At 33.8% G+C, this 25,383-nt stretch overlaps 2 protein-coding genes and 1 long non-coding RNA gene across 3 annotated transcripts; all 3 read right to left on the bottom strand.

Annotated features, from left to right (window-relative positions):
- Nucleotides 1-1,762: 1,762 nt before the first annotated feature.
- LOC149898833 (nose resistant to fluoxetine protein 6-like) lies at nt 1,763-23,616 on the bottom strand. Its single transcript, XM_090114083.1, has 12 exons — nt 23,537-23,616; nt 18,711-18,847; nt 17,191-17,476; nt 16,713-16,824; nt 15,428-15,515; nt 5,740-5,906; nt 5,233-5,418; nt 4,282-4,461; nt 3,807-3,957; nt 3,241-3,418; nt 2,668-2,810; nt 1,763-2,400 (listed from the first exon to the last, which is right to left on the bottom strand). The coding sequence occupies exons 1-12, from the start codon at nt 23,595-23,597 to the stop codon at nt 2,290-2,292; spliced, it is 1,800 nt and encodes a 599-aa protein (XP_089970209.1). The 5' UTR covers nt 23,598-23,616; the 3' UTR covers nt 1,763-2,289.
- LOC149898834 (uncharacterized) lies at nt 7,003-15,264 on the bottom strand. The gene is made up of 3 exons (XR_016457942.1): nt 14,685-15,264; nt 14,497-14,558; nt 7,003-7,659 (listed from the first exon to the last, which is right to left on the bottom strand). It is a non-coding gene; the product is annotated as an uncharacterized LOC149898834 (long non-coding RNA).
- On the bottom strand, nt 7,709-14,437 carry LOC149898835 (uncharacterized). Its single transcript, XM_090114082.1, has 2 exons — nt 12,562-14,437; nt 7,709-7,939 (listed from the first exon to the last, which is right to left on the bottom strand). Exons 1-2 carry the CDS (start codon nt 14,167-14,169, stop codon nt 7,925-7,927), a joined length of 1,623 nt encoding a protein of 540 aa, XP_089970208.1. The 5' UTR covers nt 14,170-14,437; the 3' UTR covers nt 7,709-7,924.
- Nucleotides 23,617-25,383: the final 1,767 nt, after the last annotated feature.

Here is a 25,383-nt window from a genome sequence, read left to right as displayed (position 1 = left end):
ACGTAGTATATTATTATTAGTCTGTGCTACGGGATAGTTCACATATATACACAGAAAATTGGCTACAGATTATAGGAATCGTAAATTGTGTATGACTATCAGCAAAAAATAGAAAAAAAAGTCTACAAATACCGTACATGTGTGTAATAATTATTATCGTCATTATTGTCTTTAGATCATATAACTTTTATAAGGTAATAAAATACAGAATATCTTCCATTTTCTCTTTTTATGCAGAGTTTATTGAATGAAGGGAACTGTTAGAATTGCATTCGAAAACATCTTTACGCACTATACAATTCTTCTACTATATTCTTTCTCTATAATATCAAAATTCAAATTTTTGTAACAATACTCAATTCATTGTATGTAGTGGTAGTTATCAACCCTCTACGCTGCGACATTTGATATTATTTATAGAACAAAGAAGTAGCCTCAAATAACCAGATATTTTTGATTAGTTAACTAATGAAGATAGTTTCAAGAACAAAAAATAATCACGTTTTAATGTATTATTATTTTCTCTCAAGAATACAAGGATCTTAACAAGAGTAGCTGCTGTTGTATCCCAAGGTCATTGACCGCTAGTTTAATTTTTTTGGTCATCGTAATTACCTAAGCCTGTTTTAATTATTAAAACTTACCGGAAACACTACGTTCTCTTCGCACATACTAGTTTGTATTATTAGATATAAAATAAAACATGAAAAACTAGAAAATAAAGTCGTTAAAAGTTTTCCATTGATAACAAATTTCTCAAAGATTTGTTTTTTAATCAGAGTCCAAGATATAGACACAAATATAGGTATTTCATTTAAAAATTTTCCTCGTTGTTATTCAAAAACACTGAATTTTTATCTCCCAATCAAAATGTGACTCATATTTACTTACCTTTTGGCAACAACATAACAACCAAACCCTAAATATTTTCCCCCCACCCTACTAGAAGCAATTATTATAATAATTCTAGAATTATCTATGTTAATTCAATTATAACAAACACTACATCATCTCCATTAGATTTTAACTTGCGTAAGAATATAACATGGAAAAGCTGGAAAGCTTTTCGATTCTAATTATATTCTAAATAACTAATAACAAATTCATAGAAAAGTTTCTGTGGAAGATGTCAATTGGCAGTCCGATTGAAATATTTACAGTTATGGAATTAATTTCCTCATGAGAAAATGTATCGTCGAACATTCGTCCTACATTTAACATCAGTCACAACTCTTAATGATTGACATTGGATGTAGGCGTCACTCCAGTAAAGCAAGACATGGTCAAAAACCATGGTCATATTTTGAGATTTGCAATAGTTCTCCGTGATAAAAATCAACTCTTATAAATGGTATTTATTAAAGGTTCTTATGGGTCATTTCTTAAGGTGCAATTTTATTTTTTAAGATAATAATGAACTGCACAAAAAAAATTGATTTGTACAACGACTTATTTTAATGTGATGATAAAAAACACATTTTTATGGTATATTGATCCAAAAGGATAATATTTATGAAGGTCTCTCTAGGTTATTGGAAATAAAAGATGAAAATGAATGAATGAATGGAAATAAAACATTTATTATATTTTAATATTTTACTTTAAAAAATACAGCAATAACAATAATACAATATACCAATCCTTAAGTTATTATAATTAATCACTATAATTAATTATAATCGATCACAAGATAGAGGCAAAACTTTTCTTCATAAAACTGAATAATTCCAAATTATTCAGCAAAGAAGATAAAAATGCTCATAAACAATAACAATTTAACATTGACGTAAAATTGACTTTGCACTCGCAAAATTACTTTAGTCATTGTTATCTTCAAATTATTAGTCCTTTGAAATTCAATATTATTGTGATTACAGTATTTACGCTTACTGATAAATTAACATAATATTTGGCAACTTCTTACAGTTAAATTCTTATAAATAATGAGACCATTATAAGGTCCAACGCTTCCAAATAAATTTACATATTCCAAACACAGTACCTACGAAAACTAAACTTTCGACATAATTTATATTTAAATATCTTAAATTTTGAGAAAAATATCATTTGAACAATGGATGGATAAAATTGTTGTAAGTGTCAACATTTCTATGAAACTTTTTAGCAATTCACTACAAAGTTTTTAGTAGTTAATATCAGTTACTAATTCTAAATAATGCAACCAATACCTACAAGATTTCCTTATCTTGGGACTAGATAGCGTTGTTGAATTTCGGAATTTTTTCCTTTCGATAGTTCACACACACACACACACAATTTAAGGTAAGTTTATGAAGATATGAATGCGCTGAACGTCTTCTGTATGGGCGACTCGACGAGCAGGGTGAGAGGCAACGCCAGCACATACGTCCACCAAATTGTTGATATTAAATCTGAGGCCTGTACAAAGAATATAATTATTAATCTTAGTGAAATTATTGTCAAGGGTAGAAAGTAAAAATGCTATAATTATGAGAAAAATGTAGTTTCTTATTTTTGTCCATCGCTTAATGTTTATTTCAGCTGTTGTGCTCTATTTACTTAAGTGAATTTCAGTAAAAAAAATAAAATTAATTTAGTATTAAATTCAGCAGTCGACGGTATAATTATTTATGTAGAAATACGACGGTATATGTGTACATACACAATCTGACGGTATGTACTCACAATGTTCCCCACGGAAACTTCAGAGAGCGTGCGGCGCGAGGCGACCAGCATCATGTTGACGCACCAGTGCAGCATCAGCACGGCCAGCGACAGCCGCCCCAGCGCCTGCAGCAGCCGCAGCGACAGCAGCCGACGGTATATGTCTGGAAGAGGATTTTATTTATTTTAGCTGACCCAACAGTAGTCCTGACTTCGAGCGAACTATAAACATGAAGTTTAATGGCCATTGAGATTTCTTAATTTTCCAAATTCATTGATAATGATGGACAAAAAATTATTGTGAAAATCGGTCCAGCCGTTCACGCGTGATGCCGCGAGCAAGGGAAATAGGAATTCATTTTTATATTATGTAAATAGAGATAGAAATGTACTCTTTCTAAAAAATTAAACATATCAATCAAACATTGCAACATTTTACTAAGTTCGTTTCTTTTCGAATTATAAAGCTTTAAGGCCTTTAGGAAGGCACTAGCTTTTTACACCTAAAGCTTGAAAATTAAATTTCAAAAACCATATACATGTATGTAGTGGAAATAAATAAACAATTTATTTATTTTAATTTGAAACACTCACTGTCAACATGGTTAACCAGCGCGATGACATAGACCGCGCTGAGCAGGGCGAAGGCCGGGCGCTCCACGGCCGCGTACAGCGCGGTGGCGAGCCGCCCCGTGTGCGCGCGCACGTAGTTGCCCGCCATGATGCACGCCACGTGCAGCGGGACTGCTGAGTGGCTGCATAGGTACAGGATCTGAAGAATGGAGAATTTACGGCATTAAAAATGGTAATAAAATTGTTAACTGTATGCTTGTGTAACAAAGTCATTTCTACTTCTACTCGACTTACGAAGCTTTCACATTTTAAATCGATCAATATGACCGATTTAAAACATGAAATATTCTTGATATTGTTAGAAATAAAAAGTTAAAGTGTGGCGCTGGATGAAACTTTATTATTTTATGTTCCTGTTGATAATAACATGATAATAACCATTTTAGGATTGCAACAAATATGATCTGCTGTGTCAAGAACCATCGCATTTATCAACAGACGCAAATATCAATGATGACACTCATTATTTTCAAAATTTTCCTTCAATGACGCATCAGTAGAAATACTCTAGCACAACCCACACTCACCTTGCTCTTAGCCAGCTTGTAGCCGTTCTCCTGCATGTGGTAGTGCAGGTGCGCGAGCAGCAGGCCGAGGAAGCAGGCGGGCAGGCTGCCCCACGGCGCCACGTAGAAACGAGAGAACGACGGCACGCCGCGGAACGTGGTGCGGACGTTCCTGGGTAAAGAAGTAATATTAGTTTCTTAAATATAACCTACGCAAGTAGATGAAGCAAATAATAATAATTCTCATCCAAAAACAACAAATTGTAATCTGTAGCCTGCAAAAAGAAAGTATACTTTCAATATTATTTTTTGTTCTTGAGATTAACTCGCTCAAACAAGCCATCATGAAAACTTCAGCTTCTGATTCATTATAATTCCATCTAAACTGAAATCCTTTCTACATTTCCTTTATTAGATGAAACCATTTCAAAATTAGGATAAAAGTGCATTTGTTAAATTCAGCGGTGCATTATTTTAGCATTATTTAAGTACTCACTCAGGCAACATAATATACAGCAATGATTTCCAGTCGTTGATGTACGCCAGGCACATATTCAAGAGACAGGAGCCAAAGAACAGAGCCGTCAGAAGTGGAACAGCACGTTTTTTCTTCTCCATGAGCCAGAGAGTCAGAACGGAAGCCACTATGTACAATTGCATGTCGACGGCAATAAACCTGAAATAAATAAATTACTTCATGGAAAAATGAAAACACTGACATTGCCCACGTGTGTTAAAATAAGTAGCAAGTGATTTTTTTTATTACTTCGTAAAATGCAAAAATTAGAATTATGCAGAAAAATATTTCAATATGATATAACGTTACATCGGCACGAGGTGTTTATGCAAAATACGTTTATCATACCAAAACTATATAGCATAGAAATTTTTTGACAATTTGCAATCTCGCCAATTAGATTTAGAATTTAACGACTTATTCAATCTTGTGGCTACCTCTATACTACATACCTACATATTATTAGTAGATAGCAACTTATAATTTTAAAACGTATTGCTTAGTGGTTTCCAAAACAATCACCATAACAAGAAATTTAAAATTACATAATATGCAGTTTTTGGTAAGGCATCTGATTTGGTACACTTTTTAAATAACATTTTATTTATTTATTAAAAAGGTTCATCACCAGTTGTTACATAATATGTATCATTCACTTAAAACAGTAACATAGGATTTACACGTTATTATGCACAACTATTACAGATGAACACTACATTCACAGAAAATAATAATAAATTAGGCGATATCTATACACAACATATCTATACAATTAAACAAAAAAGAAATGTGTGTGCTCTTATCATTAAAGAGTTCTGATTAACTACAACAGGCAATATTAAAAAAGTTATTACATTAAATATTTCATCTATATATTACGGACATAAGGACAAAATTTCGAACGCTTATTTCAACGTTAACGTTACTTACCAAGTTTGCAGTAAGCAGTGCTCATCAGCATTCACCAGATTGTGCAAGAAGAAGGCGTGGCTGAAGAACTTGCGTCTGCAGACATCACTCTCAGCGCCAACGATGGAGTGCCACTGGGGGCCGTCTCCGGCCCGCCGCCACCACGTCGCCGCGAAACCCACTACTAGTAGATGTACTGGCGCTAGTCTGGAATATTGATTTATGTAATTTATCATGTTCGTATGGGAAGAGATTGTTTTGTTTAAATTAACTGTGATTAACTGCTTAAGCTTTTACCCAGTATTTTATTTAATTAATATAAATGGAGGTAATAATAATTTTTTTCGCTCTTTCTTATTCATAATTTTATGTAATTGTTATAATTTTACTTTCCCATATTGATAAAAATTGGTAGAGAAACTTGCAAGATTTTTTTTCATTATTAAACGCCAAAATGCAGACCATCCAATAAACATTAGTATCATGACATTAGCATTTGCTGTGTCTATACTATATCGTCTGCATTACCTGAGGAACCTATGCAGCAAGCACATGGGCAGGTGCGCGAGGCCGAGCTGGCGGTTCCGCGCGATGAGCAGCAGGCTGTACGCGAACAGGAAGTTGGAGATCACCACGAAGCCCTGCACCAGGGCCGAGCCGTTGCGGATCAGCATTGTCACTGGGTGGTTCAGGATCTAAAGAAACCATTTCATTATTTTATTTTTATTAATTTCGTTAATTCATTCCTGATAATATAACTTGAACTAAAGATGTGTGACTCTATAGCATTAATTTTTAGTGTATTTCATATTCATTTTTTTTTCTGTGTAGCATGACAGTAAATAAATTTATTTTCTTCTCTATTGATACATAACTTCCATACTATGTGTGTACTAAAATTAATCTATACAGTTATAAAATCACTAAATTAAAATTAGTGTTGTTTAAATGAAATAAAGCCGCATGTTTTTATTGTATTATATATAACAAGAATTACAATTATTATAACAAGGGCTGATATTCCAATCCTTGTTTAAGACGATACACAAAAAAAAATCCACTGCTTGGCGGGCGGAGACTAATAGCTCGCTATCGCGAACGCGGGTGTGCGCGAAATCATTCTTGCATACTCGCCGCGCTGCCGCTGGCCGACTCGGGACAAACATGTATGGAGTCGTCATACAGTTATAATATTGTTATACATATATTTAATTGTTGATTTATTGGTTTTATTTTCTTGCTTATAAACACAAAATTATCTTCTTTTTAACAACTACTTAGACATTATTAATAATTATTAATTATTATTATTTCGTAATGTTTACTTTATTACAAAATAATACAGGTTATAAATAATCTTTAAAATAACAAAAAATATTGTTGCTCTGAAAAAATGAAATGGTACCTAATGACATCATGCCCAGAAATGAAAGGTACTATTTCTGAAAGAAGTTATAAACCCTAATTCTTCTCAGTCAAAGTCAATAGTGGAAGATATCGCTAATACAGTAAAACTGATGCGAAACTTTGGATGTTAATTTGTATATTTTTTTGTTAGTTGTTACTTAATCACGTCAAGACTACATTACCAATTTTGATAAAATATAGCTAATTGCCTGGATTTACACATAGGATACTTTTTATCCGAACTGAACACTTCTGTGGGATAAAACAGGATTCACGATATAACCTAATTCCACGCGGGCAAAGCCGCGGTCGGAATGATATTTTTTTAAATAAAAAAATTGTTTTAAAAAAAAACACAAAATATATTGACGCATGTAAATTTATTTTTTGCACTCTATTATAATTGTAATTATTCATTACAAATAATCAAAATAAAATAGCCAGAACAAAGTTAGGCCCTGGTAGGATAGGTAGGCAGGTACAGCAATGTGAGACGAACACTGGCTTATTTATACCAATAATAATGTATTATAAACATTAAATTAAGTTTACTTTCTAACAACAAAAATACATAATATTAGCTAATGTGAAAACGAATCAACCAATCATCCCACAACAATGAAATGTGCACACAAATATTCATCCAAATCGGTTCATGTGATTAGGAGGAGTGACTGCAGCGCCATCCTCCGGGCCCAATTGTGTTTCCAGATCACCCAGGAACTCAATTTAATATACTTACACAAAATTTTTCGAAATGAAAACTCACATTACTATGTAAATATGAATATAAACCGGTTTTAGTACTAAGCAATTTCCCGCACAGGTGTAGTAAGTATAAATGAAATAAATATCAACATCAAATTCTTTATACAACATACTTATCTACCACCTACTAAGAAATTCTTGAAATTTTTTCGTATTTTTTTAAAATATAATACTACTCCAACGAGCTCCTGTTCCATAATTCCATATTACGTCCACCATACTTCCACTAAGTTCACCATGATTTTTTATTTCTTTGCACTTTGTTGCTTTTTGCTAAAAATGGAATCATGTGTGAAGCAATGGAGAAAATAAAATTGCAGCGTAACGACACACTTCTTTATTTTGAAAGTTCTAACAAGAATGATCCACGTTTAGCAATGGCAAGCTAATATATAGGCTTATCCCCTCCGCGTGGCTGGCTGGTAGGCATGGCGGTGGCATGGCGGCTGGCAGGAGGGGATGTCAACATGGCGGCTTGGCTTGACGGAGGTGACAGGCGACGTCACGTCCGTTACCACAGAACACATATTACTGTCCGTTACACTCGGCCATCCTGAAACAGTTGTTCCCACAGGAACAACAAAAATAATTAGCTCTCTAATAAATCAATAAGATCTTCGGTTTCCATTTGCTCATCCGAACTGCTAGCACTATCAGAAACTGTAACAATACTTTTATAGGGCCTCAACGAATCTGCAGCTACTAACCCACTAAAACTCTTATACCCACGTAAACCCTATATACTTCTAATTTGGTACCTATCATTGCCCAATACTTTCGTTACGACATAAGGACCGGAATGCAAGTCGTCAAGTTTAGTGTTAACTTTGGATGCTGAACAAGTAGGTGCTTGACGCGTTAGCAATAAATCACCCTTCTTATATATGTGAGCGGATTTTCGTTTCCTATCGAAGTTACGTTTCATTCTAGCGCTCGCTTTTAGTATCCTGACATTGCACCATATAAAACCAATCCGCTACTTCGAGACGATTCACGTTCATAGTGTCTACTGGATGTCTACTTAACGCATCTACATTCTACATGTTTCATTCGTTCCCCCGGCCTATACTCTACGCTTATATCGTAATCTTGTATAGAAAGCCACCACCTTGCGATACGTGGTATAATGTCACGTTTAGTAAGCGTAGCGCGGACTGTTGTACAATCAGTAACAATCTTAACCTTTTTTTTTCCTACTATATATACGCGAAAACGACGCAAGGATTCTACAACGGCAAGAGTTTCCAGTTTATAACCTGAACCTAATATACATGCTTTCCTCTTTACTTGTCACCCTACTAAAATATAAAACGGGTCGCAACGTACCATCAATCTGCTATTTCTAATTTACACGCGTCAGTATGTATTTCCGTACAAAGCACAGGATCGTACAAAGCTAACACAGGCTCGGAACACAAACACTTTTTTAATTGTTCGAAACTATTGTTTTGATCACTACTCCATATCCACGAAGCTTTCTTGGTATTTCTTTAGAAATTTGCGGCACGAATTAAGGGGGGGGAGGGGAGGGAAAGGGAGGGGAGAGGTAAGGGGAGACCCCCTATAAAGTGGGGGGGTGAGGAAACCCCCCCTTCTATTTTTTTTTAAATTTTTTTTGAGATTACATTTATACTAGCTTACCGCCCACGGCTTCGCCCGCTTTGACTTAAACCTAATAAATTATATACTAAAACCTTCCTCTTGAATCACTCTATCTATTAAAAAAAACCGCATCAAAATCCGTTGCGTAGTTTGAAAGATTTAAGCATACAAAGGGACATAGGGATAGAGAAAGTGACTTTGTTTTATACTATGTAGTGATGTAGTTAGAAATATAACCAAGATTATGGGCTTTCTTGACTGCTCCGGCGCTGCAGAACGTGGCGCTTGCCCCCGTGTACCTCGTTGCAGGCAGGAGTCTTCACTCGCCTTTGTAGCTTCGGCTTTTTGGTCGCCTTTGGCGACCAGCCTCAGCCACTCCGGCTCGCTTGACTCTGCCTGCTCCTCAGCACACGCGGGCGCCACGCTCCTCCGCGCCTCCGACTTTTTTAATACACTCTAGTGTATGACAGACAAGTACCACGTGGAATCGGGGTGGATAGATAAGTTTCTGTGATTAACAATTTGTGTGCAATATACATACTATAAAAACATTTTTTTAAAATAATTATTTATTCAAATCTTGTATAGGGTCAACCGGGGCAAATGCAACTAAAAAATAACAAGTTTCAAGTTTGATCGGTTGCAGTTATCTCCTTTTATATTTGGTCATTTATTTGACCCATTTAGTGATTTTTGTATTTATTCAAGATTATTTTCAACCAATCAAGCAATACAGTAGTCTTATAAATAACTGGTAGTGAGAATATTTCCTAAAATTGGTAGAAAAAGTTACATTAACCCCTAGTCGGGGGTAAATGCAACTAACTGCCATAGCTCTTCTTCTATTTCATATAAAACAACGAATATAGAATATATTTATGAGATTTCATGTTATTCATAGGATTTTGAACTGGATTACCGTGTAGCAAGGACAAGTTTTCAGGAAAAATCTTATTTTTCTGATTGTGGGGCAAATGCAACTATTTGTTAGAGAATTAGTGTGGGGAATGCAAAAAACTTATTCATCGATATATTTTTATTATTCTATATATATATATATACAATAACGTTATCTATACAATAACGTTGCGATCGTAGATGGCGCCGCATTATTTAGAGGAAAAACTCATGTACCTACTTTGATTTACAACTTTAAATCGCAACAAAAAAAAAATAACAGTGTACTACCTACTAAGTCAATTTTAGTTTTTGGTCAGAACAAATAATATTCTTTGTGTTAAATATTGTTTAAAACGTAAACCAAACAAAATACGTTTATTAGTTAATCAACCGTTTACTAAAAATTACTTGAACAATCACAGAACTACCTATCGTTTTTAGTTACTTATATTCTTTAACCACGCTTTACCTAATTTGAATTTTACTTATGAACCCGTCTCTGGGTATAATATCGAAGAAATAATCGATGGTTCTTCTTTAATTAATCATAAAGAAAGTATATTTTGACTACCAAGAAGGATACATAATCAAAATATCGACACTGTCACATCACTAGTGTTTTTAGTTTCATACAAAAATATAAGGGGCTATTGTAACTAACCTCACAGTTGCAATAGCCCCACAGTGAAATTTTCATGAGGCAATTGTAACTGCATCAATAACACAAAATAGAGTCAACTAACGCACTAAAAATATAAATGAAATAAGCTTAACGGCTTGTGATAATCGTGTCCAATCAAAAACACCTGCAAAAAATCACTCCTAAACAATTTTTTTGTCTGTAAAACTCGACACCTGTTTTTAAGCACACCAACTTCAAAATAGCGGTTTGACACAATGGCCTATCAATCAAATAGTTTTCATCGTAGGGGCACCATCTATTACTTGTAAGATTTATTAGTCGTTGAGTTATTGAATCATAGGTGGCGATTTATTACAACAACTCTAATAAATTAGTTATGATAACTAGTTGCCATAGCCCCATAGTTGCATTTGCCCCGGTTGACCCTACAATATGTTTGATACAATTTACAATGGCAATGAATGGATCCATTTTATTTTTTTCCACCCATCGTCTCCACATATTCTATAATATTATCACCGAAGTTTGGTGGGTGGTTATAGTTATCTTTTTTAAAAAATCTTTTTACAACATGCCACTGGGACTCAAATGGGTCAGAGGCAACAAATGGGTTGTCTGATTCTGAGTGATTAACTTTTTTATGAAAATACCCATATTGCCCCAAACAATCATATGCTCGCCAATAACCCGTATGAATTGTTGTCCCCTCAGCAACATGCTTTTGAATGAACTATGGTTTTTAATATGTACATTAAGATATTTGTTACCTCTTTCAAACACAATTCTTGTAGTTTTGTCAATGTAACTCAAAAAATTTTGAACATAATCTCAAAAATTAAAAAAAAAGATTTCTCTGTAATTACACGTTTCCGCACGAAAAGCCGCTAATGTATGTTTCGGGGCATCATTATCGATCGATAAAAATTAAAATCGCGCCGAAATTCGTGCCGCACGTTACTAAAGTCAACCCGCTTTCTTTTTAGTTAAATCGGTAAAAGGGCGGGCAATGATAGCAAAATTGTAAATAAACTTACGAAAATAACTACACAGTACACAACCCGATAATTATTGACGCACACTATGAACATTGGTCGGTGTTGGAAAACGAGACACCGCTAATAACTTTGAATCGCCCGGTTGAATACCCTTAGCCGATATTTTATGACCTAAATACGTTATTTCATTTTGCAAGAACGAAAACTTACATGTTTAATTTTAAATTTTCTACTTCAAGTTTGACAAGTACCGCTTGCAAAATGTCTAAGCCTGACATAACGTCATTCGAGGGTAAGGACGTCGCTACAATTTTGTGTCAATAAACCTTTCTTTTTAAATACCAGAGACGTTACTCTAAAAATCGAAATCTGACATCTAGAATCGAATGCATTGATTACTTGTGAATAAAAATCATCATAAATTAATAAATTCGATTGACAAATGTTTCAAATCCGTATCGATTAATTCACTTTAATCGATGTTTTAAAGCAGGTTACCTCTCTTTGAAGATAAAATTGATAGACGTCAAATGTTGCCTATTAAATTGGCTCGACTATAACTTTATTATTTTCAGTTCTACCTACAGATTCAACTATTTTATTTATCAACCGCATAAAAACGGATGGCGCGTTCGCTAAACCGAATGGAATACGAGTGTACTCGAAATGACCCTGAGGTGTTATGAATGCAGTTTTGTGTGTATCTTCATTACTAACACGTAATTATTGATGATGGCCTTGAACCATATCTAAGTTTGGCAATGGAAATCTATCTTTTACGGTAATAGCATATAAGGCACGGTTATCAACACACATCCTACTGTCACCGTTTTTCTTTTTGACTAAAATGACCGGAGATGCATAACTAGATTCAGACTCTTTGATAATCTCGGCATCTAATAAATCACTTTAGACTGAACTACTGCTTGTTCGCTATGCGATAATCGATAAGGCTGGCGGTAAATAGGCTGATCACTAGTAAGCTTTATTATTAGCATTATAATTGGCAAATCTATGGCAAGCAAGGGTAAGTACCTGGCTATTTGGCTGTAGTGGAGACTCCTGGCAGCTTTCAGCCCTGGTTAGGACCTCTCCCGGCGGCCACACGATAACCTCGCAGCCCATGTTGATGACTTTGATGTACCCGTCTTCACCAGTGAGCAGGGTGGATGGAAGAGAGTAGGCCACTCCCTGCAGCTCATGATGCCGAGGCGGTGTAACCGCATCGTTGCCGACCTTATTTCCGAGAACCCGCACTTGAATGATGGAAGAGCCAGGTGGAAGTCTCTCTTCGTTGACTGTGACGACTTTAAAGCGATCATGGTCTTCGATAGCCTCAATATCGCAAATGGGATTGGGATCTTGAGTACGATTAAATTTGATTATGCCTTTGCTAACTGTCAATGTCATACCTTCGCTGTTGATGACAGGCTGACCGATTAAAAGATTAACATCGGCCATTTTGATGCTAGACAAGTAGGCGTGGCATTTCATGGTTATACCGTCAATTTCTAATTGAAATTCGACTTCTCCACGACTCGTTGAGAGTCCACCGGAGAATCCTTTTAAAATGACACTCGTCGGTTTGACATCCAATGACAATGCGTTCGATACTTGATCGTTTAAAACGTTAACTTGACTGCCGGTATCAATGTATGCTTTCACGTGGATGCCATCGACTTTAACGACCTTTTTGTATATTTCATTATAAGGGCGTAGTACATTTACTTCTTTTATGTTGTCGGTTGAGATAGATCTTCTATTATCCGTGGCAATTGTAGAACAACGTGAAGCAATGTGTCCCTTATTTCCACATTTATAACATGTACGTGTGTCAGGTAGGGAGCAATCACGCAGTAAATGACCAGTTTTCTTGCATCTCGGACACGGGTCTGTTTCGACATTGGGTGGCATTGACTTTTTATCCAGGTGAGATGGCCTACTCACCAAATTTTTATGAAACCTTGTGTCGATAGGTAAAGTACGGTAGTCGTCAAGTGCACATAAAAATCCTTCGTAAAGCTCTCCTGGCGTGTGGCATTGGAAGGCTCGAGCGTTAGGTTGTAGCGATAGTGGCAGACCACGAATGATACAGGAAACGCTGGCGCTATCGGATAACTTGCACCGGAAGCACATGGCGATTTTATCTTGATAGTATTTTGTCATCGTCTCTGTAGGTTGCTTTTTCCTTTGTAGTAATTCTTCAAGCATATTTCCATAATCGCGATATCGAGGAAATGCTCGCAATAGCATATCCTTCCATTGTTCCCACGTGTAATCGTAGTTCTCTAAACGATTATACCACTTCTTTGCTTGACCTCGCAGCTTATCTTGTAGGTAAAATGATTTAGTTGTATCGTCCCATCCATTTATTTCCCCAATTTGGTCAATTTTACGAATCCATGCTTGTACCGTGCATTCCTCACTATCAGGGTCAAATTCCGGGATTAAAGATGCAGCACGATGGACTTTTGACTTATTTGGAGCTTGGGGGTCATCTTCCAGGTTGCGTAAAGCCTTTACTACTTCTTTTTCCAGCAGATTCTTGAGCAGCTTCCGTGCAGGCGGTGAAGAAGTACCCTCATCTTCCTCCGACATTGATTCGTCAGGAGGTCGACAAACTTGTGGTCGACGTCGTTTCATCCCGCTTCTGATTTGTGAAGCAATGGAGAAAATAAAATTGCAGCGTAACGACACACTTCTTTATTTTGAAAGTTCTAACAAGAATGATCCACGTTTAGCAATGGCAAGCTAATATATAGGCTTATCCCCTCCGCGTGGCTGGCTGGTAGGCATGGCGGTGGCATGGCGGCTGGCAGGAGGGGATGTCAACATGGCGGCTTGGCTTGACGGAGGTGACAGGCGACGTCACGTCCGTTACCACAGAACACATATTACTGTCCGTTACACATGCGATAAAACCAGTAGAGCGTTGATAACATACATTTTTGACTGAATAAAGGTACTTACGAAGGAGTGGGTTCACATTGTGAACAATCAGTGGGTTTATTTTCCTTCTGAATTCCGGATTTCTGAAAAGATTATTTATGCTATAAATGAAAAAATCTTACACATTTGTTATGTACTTAAAACAGGGGTACATATCAAACATCGTCTATAATACAATTATCATCAAATTTAAAATAAAACCAACTTACTTCATTAATTTGTTCCAATTGTAGGCATTCTTTTTCCTCCAACCTTTATGTTTCTTCTTCTTATTTTCTTTATTGTCCCCATTTGTCTCATTTTGTCTTATCATGTTGTCACCCTTTTTTACGACTGCGCAAGCGACACAAGTTCCCCGTGTGACGGCCGTAGCGGGAATGACTCGTGCAGCGATCGGGGTAGGAAGGTACAGGGCGGCTCTCGCTATATTGGCTGGTCAGGCGCTAATTTCAAGTATTTCTTGTTTATTTCAAAACCATCGCATATTTCAAAATTCTAACACGGTAGACGTATAGGTTGTATATTTTATAGTTAATATCCAAAAAGTCGTAACTTTACGTTTGTTATTTTGAAGATGCCAGAGATTAAAAAAAAATAACAATGAGAACTTTGTATTTTTTTTCTATCGAGAAAATATCATGGAATCATGTTTCTAAAACGGTAGACGTATTGTGTTACTATTGAACTTTCTTGTCAAGAATTTTCATCACGACAACTTTAATAATATAAAAATTACGAAGGTTTAAAAAGGGCCGTAAATGTTAGAAAAATTAATTCATCACCTTAATACTTATTCGTCGAATAACGTATTAAACTACCATTTCAAAAATGTATTCTTTGCCCGTCTTTGACAGTTTACGGGTGACATTTTAATATTATCGTGTAATACTTTATTGGGCGGATAAAGTTTTAACTATGGATTGAAAAATTGGCTCTAAATTGCATAACTTACCTGCTCTAAATAATTGGGGTTATACTGATACAGTTTGTGCTGTATCTCCGCCGAGTGCGTCATCATCACCAGCACTAGAAGCACCACTCTGCGGATACATAGAGAAAAAATCAAATGAATGCCTACTAGCGAAATCTTTGATGAATGAATGAATGAACAAATTCTCTATTGCTCACTAAATACAGAAACAGAATGTTAAAATAAAAGCGATACAATACATGTTTGATGTTTGATGTTGACCCGCATGGTAATATCACAGTATTACCATTAGGAAAATAATTGTAATACTGTGGTAATATTTTATGTCCATTAAACGATAGAAGCAAACGAAAAATGTCGGAATAAACGAACTTTGATTATTTACATAAGAGTTTGCGTAAATGAAGAACGATGTCATTAATTTATTGAACATAATAAAAAACCAATGATAAAAGTATTTAAGCCCTGTAAATTTTACGCAGTATATTATTATATTATGAGCTAAAAAATTATTATCTTCAAGGAAGCAAAAAAGTACTCAATATAAAATCTGCAACAAATATAACGTTCAAATAAAAAAAAGAATAGCAAGGTTAAGGGTATAATATTGTTTACCGCATTGCTTTTCATAAACATTTTTATAATCGAGAGAATGCTTTCGATGTGTGATATGTAAATAACATATTTTTGCAATGAGATTGGCCTTAAATTATGTTGATATTGCGTAATTTTTTGCAATAATTAACTGATGTTTGCATTCCGAGAAATTTTTAATTGTTAAATTATTATATTAGTATGAAGGATTTGACGTTTATTAATTTTAATATGAAAAATTATTTTCAATTTTATATTTGAATGGGGAGAAAAAAAGATTTTAGTAATAAGTAAATATAGAATAATGTCTAATAGTACAGTCTTGAAGGCAAAACGTTTTAAGTAAATAAATTACGCCTTGTTACATTTCATAATTTGTCTTCTGTATTTAGTACTTGCGCGCGTTGATGTTTTATACACGAAGGTGGACTCACAGCTGACGGTTATATTTTAAAACTTGCCGATAGTAAGAAATTTTGTTTTTAGAATTATTATTACGCGATAATATTGTCTACAAGTTAACAAAATGTACATTAACTTTCTTGAACCACTCTATCTATATAAAAAAAACCGCTTAAAATCCGTTGCGTATTAAAGATTTAAGTTTACATAGGGACGAACAGACAGCGTCAGCGATTTGTTTTATACTATGAAGTGTCAAGTGATTTGTACATTGAACTATAAAAGTTGAGTAAATAATGAAAGTATATACCTGACTCCCTGTATGGGCGCGAGCGCGGAGAGGCGCGGGTCCCCGTCTTCGTACGTGGACACCAGCCGCCGCCAGTTCGCGCGCACCGACCATGCTACTATGAACTTGTTCTCTGAAAACATTCGATTCATTTGGTGAGCTTACGTTTTCGTATGAGATTCTAATGAGTTTTATGTAGAAGGTAATTTTTGTGTACTATCGTGAAATCACTCTATCGAGTAGAAAGTATAATAAAGCTAGCATTGTAAAAAGCTTTAAGATACTTGTTAAGTGCTTTCTCGCACTCATTAAAGATGATGATAATTTTAAAGCTTGCCTCAACACAAAATATTTGAAAGCTCTCTTTATTGAGCTTTTTTTATAGCTCTGTTCTGCAATCTATCAATTAAATTCCATTTTAAAACACTGTAAATAAAGACAGGCATGCGCTTAAAAAACAAGTCTTATTTAATAATTGTTACGATTAAAAAATACTCACTTTTCTCACCCCCAACCAGATCATACATCGTCCCCAAAACATTAAGTGCCACGAACAGCACCACCACGTACAAAAAGATGCGCTGTGGAGTGTCCACCTCCTCCACGCGGGTGGAACACGAGTGGGTCACCATGGCGGCCCTCAGCCCGGGTACCAGCGCGTGCTGTTCCACGCAACGCTCAAAGCGAAGCGTGGTGTTGGCCTCATGGGTAGGACAGCGCGCCGAAAGGCAGTAGCCCCGGTGAAGGAGTGTGCGGTCGAAGTGACGGCGGTCGGAGGCATACTCCTGGAGAAGAATATATCATTGTATTGCATTATAAGACATCAAGGATGTGGTTGTTTTGCATTGAATAAAAATGGGGTGAAATTAATCGATTTTAATTCATTTTCGATATAAATGGATTTGTATAATTGCGTTGTTAAATTTGTTATTCAGAATTTACTTATTTAGTTTATTTATTTAGAAGGCTTTACAATTTTAAACATTTTTTTTCTAAGTTGGGTTTAAGATTTGAGACAATACAAATAGGCACCTAGTGTTCGATTAATTTTACTCTATTTTATTTTATAGTACATATAATATTATTATATTATAATTCAGTTTGTTTACTCTTGAAGTAAATTATAAATTTAATTAAATCTAAGCGAATACTCCAGTCGGTTATTCACACGTAACCGTAAATGTATGAATGCGTAAAAAATCTTAATTCATAATTCATCCTGATTTAGATAACCTCAGAGATTTAACGCTAATAAGGATGTGATTTAATTTTTTTAAAGAAAATTTTGCAAAGAAATAAACTATAAAGACAATTTGATTTGAATTTAAATTTGATTTTGTTCCTAATTACGTAACAACCCATTCAATGAACATTATAGCAATGACTCTACAAAGCTTTTCACAAACACACATTTGCCCTCGTAAGAAATAATCTTCTGTGTTTTTCTGTCGTCATATAATTATCATTCATTTCATTTTTCTGAGTAGAACAACAAACAACATTAATAAGCTCATTTATCTATACATATAATAAATCTGTAGAAGGGTCAATTCTGTACATTGAAAATATTGAAAAAATAAATAGCAGGGGGTGTTACTGGATCGATACCAAACCCAAATATGTGATTAAAAAAATTTTTGTATGTCTGTCTGTCTGTTTGTCTGTCTGTCTGTCTGTATGTGAAGACATCACGTGAAAACTACCGGTTCGATTTCGATGAAACTTGGTATAATTATACCTTATTATCCTGGGCGTAAAATAAGATACTTTTTATCCTGGAAAAATACATAGAAAAAAAAATTATCTTAATTTTTCAGTTTTATCCATAGACGTTGTTCTGTAGAACCGCGAACACACGTTGCGTATTATTATAGGCCTAGCCGTATTCGGGTCCAATAGTTATTTATAAGATGTCATAGTCAGAGTTACTCAAAATGGAGAAATAAACCATCCACGCGAAGACCGACATCCGCGCGGACGGAGTCGCGGGCGGAAGCTAGTTATCAAATAAAGCTCTACCTTGATAAACTTATAAGCCATAGAGTCCTTCTCTGGGTAGAGTCGGAAGGTCCCGGTGCAGTAGAGCCCGCCGAGCCCCACGCACCGCTCGTAGTCGTCCAGGTGGAACAGACGCGGTAGCTGACTTCGCTCCAACTCTACAAATTTATATATTCTTTAGATGCCAAAATTGGGATGTGTTATGATGTGTTACTTTTTTTTTGCAAATTATGTAAATAAATGATAAAATACTGTGTTTTTTTATTAATCTAACCAAGAGAAAAATAAAGCAGTTTTTATACGAGCATTATTATTAATTATGTCAATTTTGCTCCTTTATAAATGTCAACAAAGATTTAATCTATGAATCAAGTTGTTAACTATTTAATATTTATATAATTATTATAACAATTATGTAAATGTATGCAAATAATAATTAATTTATAGGCATTAATATTGAATACGGGACATAAATCATAAATGCAAAAAAAAGATTTTAATTTCTTAACACTAGAGCGCACGCGCGGGGGACATAGGTCACCCAATGCTGTCATTATATTGCTAAATATTTTTTTAAATAATCGTGCTTGAGTGTTGTTGTCTCAGGTATTCCCCGACTACCAATCACCGGACATTTTAGCAGTGTGTCAGCTTCCTTGGTGCAACGAAGTGTACTCTGCGAAAATATAAAAGTACATGGGTGACGCATGTCCCCCGTGCGAGCGTTCTAGGAAGTTTTTGAAATCATACAATTACTAGTGAAAATCAAGTATACCGCTTTTATTTTTTACTGCTCTTATGATCCATTTATACTTTTAAGAAATTATTAATATATGGGTAACTAAAATCGAAATAAAATACTCATATTTGAGTGCTAGAACATACTTATTTTTTATTGAAAATAAAATTTTATTGGATAAGAACAACTTATTCTTAAACTTTATAATTAGATGATTATTTTTACCAAATTTGTAGTTTCCAAAGTAAAAAAAACTGATTGATCACAATAAGTAAAAAATTAGTTACTTTTCACAGAGGTTTATGTTTAGCCCATAATATAAGTAAAATGAGAAAATATTGATATTTTTTTTGTTTTATCACTTAAAAATAAAGTTGATTCATAAATAAGTATGTACTTCGTTTACTTTTTAAACTACGATTTTTATGAAAAAAAAAACGTGCGTCGTATATGTAACCCACGCGTGCACTCAAGGAAAATTTTAGGCGCGAGCGCTCTAGTGTTTAACTTGGTAAAATAATATTATTCTTAATTTACTGCGTCCGCTTGTCAACAAAATATAAATTATTGCCGTTAATTTATGCATTTATCACACTATCAAGCTATCTTTGCAACGATTTATGATACATAATATATTATGTATACTTCTATAGTAATAATATTATAAAGAGGAAAGGTTTGTATGTATGGTTTTCACGCATAAACTACTGGACAAATTTTGATTAAATTTGGCACAGATAATCTTTAGACCCTGAGAAAGAACATAGACTACCTTTTATTGCGGGCAAAGCCGAGGCGGACCGCTAGTGTATTATAAAAACGATTTATTTACTATCAATTAGTTAGTGTAAGTTAGTGCTTCTAGAAGAAGTCTTAGAATTGAATAAATAAATGTTTGAGTTTGAGTTTGAAATTCGAATACTGCCTCTACGGGAAAGAAAATCAGAGAAATTCGATATTTTTCTTATAAAATAAAGAGACCACATTATTTTTAAAAGCAATATGTTTATATGTCATTTTCTTTTTTTAATAGGGAATATTCACTAGACGAGTTAAAAACATGTGCATAAACATACTTAAAAATAAACTTCTTTAATGTATCAAAATATAGTGTTACATTTTGAAGGTCCACTATCACATTTTAGTATAAAACAACTATCAGAGTTTTACAAAAATAAACATTTTCGTTGTTGTTTCGTTTATTTATGAACGAATTTCTTGTTTTCGAACGTCATTGAACTTGTCGCAAATTGCGGAATGTACTGTCTTATGTAATGTTGTTTATTTTAAGAACTATAACTATCCTTAATTACATAAGGAAACCGCAGTTTATTTTTACATTTTCAATTTTTCAAATTGAAGAATTGTAATTAAGAATTGTTTAAAGATAATAAAATATTCAGTCCAAGTTTTTCTTGTCCTAATTAAAGCAAAGAGGCATTTTGAATTACGTATCGATTTCAAGGAATTTTAAAGATTGATTATAGCAACATGAAGGAACAAAGATGAATGTAACTATAAGCTTTCAGCGGAAGTCGGCTACAGACATACAGATCGCGACATTTAGACACAATCGATGACTGATAATTAATTACGGAAGCTATGTTATATTAATGAAAGGACATCGCCTAATGAAAGCGAAACAATTTGATTCAAAACACCGTTTTTAATTGCTTGTTATTGCCGCTGCTCAAACTTTTACAGTTTATTTGTTTATTAATTCGCAGCACTATTCAGATACATACATACATGCATAACGTATAAATTATGTAGTGAGCTATAACCATGATATAAAAATGTTTCTTATTATCTCGGCAAAGAAGGTGGGTCACCTGATGGTAAGCGCTATTACCACTGCCTCATGACGCAATTTTCAATCATCAAATTTACAATGTACATCCGGAAATGTGTCCAATTATTTCATCTAGGGAAGGATTTTCACTCATCAAATGTTAAAAGAAAGGCGAAGACGTCATTCGTCGAAGAAAGGTGAACTTTACAAAGCTCTGACGTTTGCGGGGTCACCGGCCTCGGAAGCTTCGTCTCACGGAAAGTAAGGTCAGAGTATGGGTAACTAACACATTTAAAAAATCAGAGCAATTGAACAAAGTTTATAAAAAATGCGTTCAAATAATGCCAATAAAAATATTCCGTTTATTTATAAAAAAATAATCTTAAAAGTGTTTACGTTAAATTGAAATTAAACATTAAAATTAAGATAATAATAATTATATCCTTGTTTTTCCACTCACAATTTAAATGTTTATTATGTTTTTGTTTGTAACAAGTTAAGTTGATTTTATATATATATGTAAAAATGAAGAAAAATAGGCATAATTTGCCTTATTTGGTAACTCTTAGCCCTCAATTGTAAAATATGATTTGCCAAACGCTCACTTACGTTTTATGGATTTTTTACTTAGTCACAAGTTATTTTAAATCTGAAAGTGACTGAAAATTGTTGTTGACAATTTGTGTAAAATATTGGGAATTATAATTTTTTTTTATTTAGAAATAATTTAACTGAAATATACCGGTATTATCGTATTATATTATCTGTGCGGGTTTTAGCGCTTTTCAAAATAATTATATACCTATAACTAGCTATGCCCCGCGGTTTCACCAACATTACTTTGCTTATGTTGATCTTAGCGTGATGATATATAGCCTAAAACCTCCTTCTATAAATGGGCTATCTTTCAAATCGACTAATTTTTTCAAATCGGACCAGTAGTTCCTGAGATTAGCATGTAAAACAAACAAACAAACTCTTCGGCTTTATAATATCAGAATAGATATATTATTTACGTATCTACGTACTTATAAATGATATATTATATTGTAGAAGTACGTAGGTATTGTAGCTAACCTCTACGGGACACAGGATTAATTCTATTAAGTGAGACGTACATAAATACATATAATATATTAAATGGAATAACTATTTAACTAAAGCGCTATTTTTTCTGACTTCAATGTTATCTATAACCATAACTTCGATTACATCTAATTTCTTTTAACCATGAAAATTTAGTTTTCGTACCCGATCAAATAGTTGGTAATCTATATATATGTATAATATATTTATGTATTAGGCTTCAACACCCATGCATAATTAATTAATTTTATTTAACATTAATTATAAATTTTACGAAATGTTTCAAACTCGATCCGAAGTAATATTATGTGGTTTACATTTAATCTTTATTTAAAATAATTAATTTTATACATTGTAAATAGATATCTTCCTGGTAATAAAATGAATCAAGTTTTGAATGTTTTGATTAATTTAAATGTGTTTTAAAGCCTATTTTTTAATGAATTTGGATTGATTTTTCAAACTTGTTGTTTTATAAAGCTTTACGAGTAATATTGTATTTTATTACTGCTATTATAATTAACTCCAGGGTTACATTTTTTTCATACAACTTTCCAATTACTACCAGTACCAAAATAATAATTAATATATTAGCATAAATTTTGCAATAAAATTAGTATAATAGCAAGTTTAGAAGGTTATATACGCACAAACGCACGCAGTCATACTATATCTTATCTCTCAGCGGTAAAAATATTAGTAACATAGAGTTGCGTAAATATTTAACTTTTGAATTTGCATTTGTTTACGAAATTATAAATGAGTGACAAATTTTGGATTTTGAATAACATTTCACTAATTAATATTTGGACACGAGCACGTTAATACATATTACAAAAATTGAAATTGTCATAGTAAGTAGAAACTGCAATCATTTTTAAAAAATTATTTAAACAACGTGCAACATATAAACTTCAGGCTAAAAGCTTCAAGTCAAATTAAGAGCACAAGCATAATATTATGTTATTATATTTCTAATTATTAAACTAAAACATATATTTATGTAATGAGATTTCTTCTGGAAGCACTTTTCAGTCATCATAACATAGTTTGAACCACCGGCTCGCAAAGCAGTTTCTACACAGAAGAGCCGGCGAGAATTTCTGTAGTTGCACCACATGGTTGCACTTAAATCTTAAAAATCTTTCTTTCACCAAAGCAACCAATCTTCACACGAATGATCACCATCCCAAATCCACGAAGCAAGCTGTAATAACGAAATCAACAAACCGGTGTATTCCCTGGCGAGCGCGGGGCAGGCCAGGGCGCAGAAGATAGCGAGCACTCTCATGACGACGGTCCCCTGCGGGGCTGGGAGTCACACTGTGTGCGCACGCGCCGCCCTTAACTATATAAACTACTGAACAACCCTGACATTGAAAGTTAGGCCTGTTGCAAGTGTGCGACCGAGTGCAGAGAAATAAATCCAATGAATTCGAGCTTGTACAGTTACTTTTTATGTTCTAGGATTTGAATTTGTATTATTTTGTTATAAAATGTACACATTATTAGGTACATAGGATTTCTAGTAAAAATGACAACTGTTTTTTAGATAAATTTTTCCTTGCTTTACATTAAATCGCGGAAAACTTTGATGAATAAAGGGAAATATTTAAAGGCGTTACAAATTTCGCCGGGATTATGTGTAGGTAAACTGTATTTACAATAAAATATTTGTGTAAGAAATTGTCAGAATATTTTCTTTATAATATAAAGAAAGTTCAATATTGTAATCGAGTGCACAACAAGCCTAAATGACGTGCATACTTTACATTATGTAATAAAGCTCGTTTTTGTCCACAATTTACCTCTATATTTGTTATTGTATGTGTTTACATTACATGCTTCAATGTTTTTGGTTAATTATTTAATAATAACACGTTTCAAGAAGTTTATTTTTCATTTAAGATATAACAGTCAAGAATAAAAAAATATATTGTATTTATAAATAGGTGATCCCCTTGTATAAAATTAAACTTTTTTTAATATGATCTCTTTCTCTTATAACACAACTACGCATACTTTAGCAAGCGCAAAGGAAGTTCATGTAACAACTATACATTACAATACAATACCGCCCGCCCTGCCATCAACATTTATCCAATCCCCGGTAACCCCCACCCGATAAAAATACGTGTATACACACACATTCACACAAATTATTAATTAATTTAAATACACGGGAAACGGAAACGGATTCAATAAAAAAAATGAACATGCATTATATTTATAATGAATAGCCAAGTACTATATTGTGTACGTCCAAATGTATACAGGCTCAGGTTTTCAAGTTACACTGCAACTGGTTAAACTGAAAATTCAGAAACAATCATCAACTCTATACTATTTCTTTGTTTAATATTTTTGAGTTAGGGGTACTTGTAAAATTGGCCATACACGTAATTCGCCTGCAATCAACATTTTTCTTCAACTTTTCCTCCTCTCGAATTAAAAAACGATATCATTATTAAAAATATTTATTCATATTTATTTTTTTAGTTATTATTTTAACGGAAATGCGTATATTATGGGAACGAATTCATCAGGGTCACGCATTATCTTCTACTTGCAAAATTTGCTTAGAATGAACTAATTATAATATAATTAATTATATTTTATGCGTATATTCAAGGCAAGCAGCCATTAGGCACGCAGCGTACACATAAAAGCATACCGATAGATATAGGAATAAACTTTTGAAAACTGAAACCTGACTATAAAAAACAAGTTTTTAAAACCACTTCAATATGTTAACAAGATTATCATCTACTCTATTAGATCATTTAAAAAGGACAACTTACATATTTTGATAATTAAAAATATACATAAAAGTAGATTTTATAAATAATTACCCACACAAAAGTTTTTAGACCACATAATCAAATTCTGAGGAGAAATGCCGAGCCGACAGGATCTTTTGTAATTTTGCTTGAAATACTTTTAAGGGTTATGGTCTTAATAATTTGTAGTGCACGCACAACACACAAATAGGGCCTTTGAAACTCAACAAAAATGTATATTTAGATTGTTTCAGAAGTTTCAGAATTTTTTCAGTAATAATCGACATTGCCTCCTGC

This window comes from Colias eurytheme, chromosome 21 (assembly GCF_061535395.1).
Source record: "Colias eurytheme isolate Ceu_HAF_F1 chromosome 21, ilColEury1 Martin Lab GWU primary, whole genome shotgun sequence".
Taxonomy (NCBI): domain Eukaryota; kingdom Metazoa; phylum Arthropoda; class Insecta; order Lepidoptera; family Pieridae; genus Colias; species Colias eurytheme.
The sequence above is the reverse complement of the archived record's forward strand: the minus strand, read 5'-3'. Positions and strand labels throughout refer to the sequence as shown.

Excerpts from the sequence above, each read along its gene's own strand:
- LOC149898835 (XM_090114082.1), bottom strand. The coding sequence starts at position 14,169 with ATGAAACGACGTCGACCACAAGTTTGTCGACCTCCTGACGAATCAATG.
- LOC149898833 (XM_090114083.1), bottom strand. The coding sequence starts at position 23,597 with ATGAGAGTGCTCGCTATCTTCTGCGCCCTGGCCTGCCCCGCGCTCGCC. Across the intron at positions 18,848-23,536 it reads GCTCGCCAGGGAATACACCG|AGTTGGAGCGAAGTCAGCTA; the intron begins GTTTGTTGATTT and ends ATAAATTTGTAG. Across the intron at positions 3,958-4,281 it reads CTGTATATTATGTTGCCTGA|GAACGTCCGCACCACGTTCC; the intron begins GTGAGTACTTAA and ends TTCTTTACCCAG.